Source organism: Fulmarus glacialis, unplaced genomic scaffold (genome assembly GCF_000690835.1).
Source record: "Fulmarus glacialis isolate BGI_N327 unplaced genomic scaffold, ASM69083v1 scaffold10129, whole genome shotgun sequence".
Classification (NCBI taxonomy): domain Eukaryota; kingdom Metazoa; phylum Chordata; class Aves; order Procellariiformes; family Procellariidae; genus Fulmarus; species Fulmarus glacialis.
In genome coordinates, this window is record NW_009235193.1 from 559 (window position 1) to 6,281 (window position 5,723).

General features: G+C 48.6%; 1 protein-coding gene across 1 annotated transcript; it reads left to right on the top strand.

The window, feature by feature from the left end:
- Window positions 1-2,331: 2,331 nt before the first annotated feature.
- On the top strand, window positions 2,332-5,479 carry KDF1 (keratinocyte differentiation factor 1). The gene is made up of 3 exons (XM_009585923.1): window positions 2,332-3,427; window positions 4,376-4,450; window positions 5,129-5,479. The coding sequence occupies exons 1-3, from the start codon at window positions 2,332-2,334 to the stop codon at window positions 5,209-5,211; spliced, it is 1,254 nt and encodes a 417-aa protein (XP_009584218.1). The 3' UTR covers window positions 5,212-5,479.
- The last annotated feature ends 244 nt before the right edge of the window (window positions 5,480-5,723 follow it).

Consider the following 5,723-nt stretch of genomic DNA (forward strand, 5'->3'; position numbering starts at 1 on the left):
TTAAGTAGGTTCACAACTTAATTTAGCTTTTTTAAAACTTTCAAAGGAAGTCTGTCCTCTGAACAATGAAGATCTTAGACCCCGGCTAACTCTTAGACGCGCAAAGTGTTTGTGAATCCCTCCTCGCTCTTCTGAAGCAGATGCTGAAGTTCTGTAGAAGGATCTTCTCCATTCACACACGGTGCCTGCGTGAGAACAGAGAAAGCTCCCAACGATCTTGTGAGTATCAACTCGGCTGTGGATTTTAGTCGGAGCTTTTATTTATGGCCGTGTTAAGCAGCTGGCTGCGGGTTTCAGTCCAGTCCATCGCTTGTGCCAGAGAAGCCGCTGGATCGAGGAGCTGCGTCTTTTATGTGCTCCCAGGGAGCTCTTCAGACGTGTGATCTGGTGGTCGCAGAAACGTGAGCTGTGATGGGAAGGGGGCGAGCTCAGTGTTCGGGGCCGGAGGTGTCTCTGACGCCTGATGCAGCTGGGGGGTTGTGCAATGTCAGGGAAGTGGTTTAATCTCTGAGCCTGCAGGTCTTTTTCTGTAGAGCTGAGGTAATGCTCTTCCCTATGTCAAAAATGCTCTGAAATGTCAGAATATTATATATTGTTATATAATTGATTGTTACTGTGCAATGCGTACGTTAGATCTCTTGATGAGGCCTCAGTATTAAGAGAAACATCCCAGTAAGCAGTTCTGTGCTTAGATCAGCTCAAATGTTTTCGGTTTGTTTTTAAATTTTGAACTGCGTTACAAAAATGATGAAGCTGAGGAAAAAAAAACTGTTGTTCTGAAGTGAAAGCAATCAAAACTCTCCACTGATGCTGAATCTAGGGAGCTTTGCCTGCTCAGCACTGAAATTGGAGCGTCTGGGGCTTTTATATTTAACGTATTGTCCAGGAATGTGCAAAGGGAGCTCCTGGGACATGCACTACTTGCGAATTTTTATAAGCTAATGGAGCCAAAATGTTCTTGGAAAGCGGTGGTGTGCTGTAACTTCCTGGTTTTCAGTCTGCGCCTGTTTCTTTGTGGGGGCAACATTACTAATTGTTTTTAAAAAAGGGAAAAAGAGGCAATGCTCTAACAAGGTAGAACAGATTTATTTATTCATGCTTGAGGTGCCCTATAGAAAGTATAGAGTAGAGCAGCGGGGACAGTCCAAAAACGCTTAAGCTATGGCTGGCTTCTCACTGCTTATTAATTAGCCTAATTAGTATTTAAAAGGATCTCTTGGGGGTGAAAGCAGTGTTAGCCAAGAAGCTTAGAAACCGTGGACAATTTAGGCACCCGCCACAGTCTGGGATAAAAGCAGCAGCAACAGAAGTGGAGAGTGACAGCCTTGATCTGACTTTCCTCGCCATCGCCCAGTGCCAAGCTTTCTTCATAAGAGGGAGATTTAACGTGCCAAACTCTGCGTGTTGGATCTGTGGAGCTAAAGTGTGACATAGTAAACCCTGTAAAAACAGTTTACTCCTGTGTGCAGACCTGGGGTAGTTGTGTTAGTACAGTGGCAACGAGAAAAACAGTTGAGCAGGTAGTCTGCTCTAGGATTTCTGTAATAGGGCTCCGTAAAGGTTTTGTTCCCGTGAGGCGTGATTTGAGACCGACTTGTTGACAAGATCTTTTCTTTAATCCAGATGAAGACATCGTATTTCATAGGAAAGTCTTTAACATATCACGGCCTTAGCATGACTAGCAAAAATCATCAGTGTTAGTAACGCCATCATTGCCAAATCCTCTAAATTTGAATAACATCGAATAATCTGGAGTCTGAATTGGCAGCTTGCATAATGATTGATTGCTTGTCATCTCCTCCTGGGCACGGTGTGTTTTGAAACGGATAAGTGCTGTCAGGGCCCAGCTTAATCCTAAGGAATGCAAGACAAAGGGGAAGTTGTTTAAAAGAAGATACTTTCCCTTTGGAGCCTGTCAGCTGGCTCCACCTACGGCTGTGCTGCTCATTTATTGCTCTCGAGCCTGACTCGTCTTCCAGCTGCGTTGAGGAAACCTCTTCTGAAGGTTACAGGGATTTTGAGGTCTTAAAAATAGTCCTTTTAAAACATCTTTTCTGATTCAAGCATCTACTGAAAGGAAGCAGCAAAGCTAGAGTAGTCGGAGAACCCTGAAAAGCAGGCTGGATTCCCTCTCTATGTGACAAGTGAGAACAGCATGAGTCCTAATGGAAAATATTTCTGTAAACAATTGAAATACTGAATTTGAGCTCAAGAATCACTGAGTTTGAATGCTAGGTCCTTCTCTGTTGATCAACAGCTCACTAAGGTGAGACTGGTGACAAATGCTTGACTTGAGACCTTCTTGTTCTCCAGGTGCCTGAGCGGTGAGCCATGCTGGGCAGGAGAACAGGACTCCCCCACGACCTGAACAGCCACCGCCAGCTGAACCAGTCCTACCAGGAGGCTGTGCCCCTGCGGACCAGACCATCCAAGGAGACGGATGTCAGTTTGGAGGTGTTCAGCGGCTCTACGCCTGAAATCAAACAGAGCCGCACCAGAGCCCAGCAGATGCGGGATAGGAAAGGTCGCAAAGCTGACCTCAAAGACTCTAACGGGAGAGAGGCAGAAACAATTACCTTTATTTCTGGTACAGCAGAAGCTCCCCCAAACCAGAGCTTCTGCTGTTCCTCTCTGTCTCAGGCCTGGAACACATACAAGGCTGTTTTCTGTTGTATAGTGACCTGTGGGGGTTGCTTTCAGGACTGCAGTGTCTGTATCCCCTATACGGGGCCCACCGAGACCTCCACTGATGACGGAAAGAATGGCGATTATAACGGGCGACTGCCAAACAGCCCCGCCAACGTCTCTCCCACTGAGAAGAATGGGAACCAGATCAAAAAGTCCAGCATGGGTAGCAGTTTCAGTTACCCAGATGTGAAACTAAAGGGCATTCCTTTCTATCAAAACAGGAGCCCCAGCCACCACCTGGAATCGGATTCATGCTGCAAAGAGCTGCTGCCAGAGAAGCCCTTCAGGAACAGCATAGAAAAGCCACCGCTCCCCAGCAGCCACCGGAGTTCGGAGGAGTATTATTCCTTCCACGAGTCCGACCTGGACATCAGCGAGCTGAACGGCTCCATGTCCAGCAGGGAGATCGACGTCCTGATATTCAAGAAACTGACGGAGCTCTTCAGCGTCCACCAGATCGATGAGCTGGCCAAGTGCACGTCAGACACTGTCTTCCTGGAGAAGACCAACAAGATCTCGGACCTCATCAATAGCATAACTCAGGACTACAACCTGGACGAGCAGGATGCTGAATGCAGGCTGGTCCGAGGCATCATACGCATCAGCACTCGGAAAAGCAGGGTCCGGCCCCATATTTCTATCCCAGCCAGCCAGAGCCACGAGGAGAAGTCCAGCAGAGGCAACGCACCAGACAGCGGTAATGAAACGATGCTGGAGTCCATGGTCATCAGCCAAGACGGTACGTGCGGGTTCCTTGGTGTTACTGCTTCAACACGAGAGGGTTATTTTATCAAAGCCATGGAGATGTGGCAATGGAGCAGGGTTGAAAGCTGATGTCTGTCTTCAGGCTGGGCTTATTTTCCTGGGATGTGCGAATGGAGGCCCTTATGTATTACTGGAGACCTCTGCTTCTCACCAGTCACTGTCTTGTGGCTTTCTTGATAATATCTTTCACTGTCAGTGAAGTTTGCGCTGAGTAATGTGAGGGCTTATTCTGCTGCTACTGCAATGATTCTGGCTTTCCTCCGCACCTCTAAGCTAGGCAGAAAGGCCGTGAGTCAAACTTAACTGGTATGACCAGACGAGCTGGCTTGTGCCAGAGGATGTCCAGTTACTAAGCTGGCTCTCTCCCTCGTGTTCTACCAGTGCTTTTTGCTAATGCCACCCTTAGACTACCGTGACAGAGTGGCTCTTTGGAGCTGAGACTTCCTCTACACGGTGGGGTGAGGAGCAGCCAGTAAATATCCCTGCGAAGAGGAGGGAAGGGCTGTTGCCACAGCGTAAGTGCCTCGTGGCTCTTTCAGGGATGCTCTCCTCCTTGTCTGGAGCAGCCTGAAGTGACTGACCTCCAGAACAGGTTCTAAGAGAGTTTGTTGTAGAAAGACCTTGAAAAGCTGAGTATGGGGGGCAAGGAGACATCCAGAAGTAACGGAGGAAAGCGGCTGGCTGTGGTGCTTCCCAGCTTAGCAGTAAGGCTGCTGTTGCTTCCTGCTATTTAGGGACTGTAAAGCTCAGATTACCAAGACAATGGTGGAAGCAATCTGAAGAATCAGCCTCTACCTCTCCTATTACCTGAGGGTGGTGCCTTCTGAAGGAGAGCCCTGTGCATTCCCTGGCAGGGATCTTGACTCTTGAGTCAGAGCTGCCCATCCTTTCCTGTCTCAGGCCCTCTTGGTTTTCATTCCAGATTTGGCTGTGCAAATATCAGAAGAAACACCAGCAGATGTGATAGCCAGGAATATGAGGCGGCATAGCAGCGCAGGTAACGTACCTGGTCGGGGGTCTTAGCTGCAGCGGCATCACAGGAGTGAGGGGAACGCCCTGAACCTCTCATGTTATGTACGCCTTCAGTTTTCACCATCTGCAAAGGCTGAGCTGACACCTGCCTCTTAGGTTACCGTGAGGGGTATAGTTCTCTTGAGCTTTGGGAGTGAAGGGAGCTTGGAAGGCTGGGGTCTGCCCTGGTTGGCGGGTCCTTCTGAAAGAGAATGAAAGCCAAGTATGGAGTGCTCTCTGTCCGTGCACCGTACTTGGCCTGAGAGCTTTCAGTCTCTGGGTATCTTGACAAAATTTGGGGCTGTATTTGGGGTGTGACTGGCAAAGGTCACAGCTGGGTTATACTGGGAACAAAAGGAACTGTGCAAAAGGGAAGCAGAGTGACGGGCTGTCCCCTGAGCTCTGATCCCCGCGGCATGCATGCTCCACTCCAAAGAGCAGCCCAGGGCTAAAAGACAAGTTTTCTCCTGCATAATAACAGATCTCTCCTAGAAGATGGCTACAATACAGGTAGGGTTGTTCCCTGCCTGTGGGCTTTGTGTGGCTTTCTCCTCCCTCATGATACACAAAGCCTTTTGTGGCAGTTGCTTACCTAACTGCCAGGCACTCGGCTGCTATAGTTCACGTTGTCTAATGTCGCCGTCTCTTCTCTTTCCTCTCCAAGGCTCTCCAACAAGCAGAGATTCCTCTTTCCAAGACACAGAGACTGACTCCTCTGGGGCACCTCTGCTTCAGGTGTATTGTTAAGGAAAAGGACCCAAGCAGCAGGCAGGCATCCCGAGGCTTTGCTGCACTCAGATTTCTCCTCTTTCAATATGGAGTGTGCTATGCCACTTTTTTTTTTTCCCCCAGTCTCCCTGATCCTTTGTTGAAGCCAAATTTCTCCTGCTGTCTGAATTTCACTGGATATTTTTTTTTTTTTGGACAATATAAACATCAAGGAAGTGAACTGTGGAGCTAATGAATTTGGTAGGTGGAATGTGTGCCCAGGGAGGAGAAGACGGACAAGGAAGTATCAGATAACTTGTGCCTCTGTGACTTCCATACTTCACGTTTAGCTTCAGCAACCTCAGTGGCCAAGCCCTTTCCCTGTTTTGAGGATCTGTTGTACAGTTCTTGCTTTCTGGCACTGCATAAGTTAACCTGGGTAGGGAATAACTGGATGGTGTCTGTGTGTTTGTGCTGATGCTGAAGTGAAGGCCAAGCACCTGCTCTCTAGGGACCCAAATCTCTCTTTAAAGTGGCTGGGGGGGGGGGCC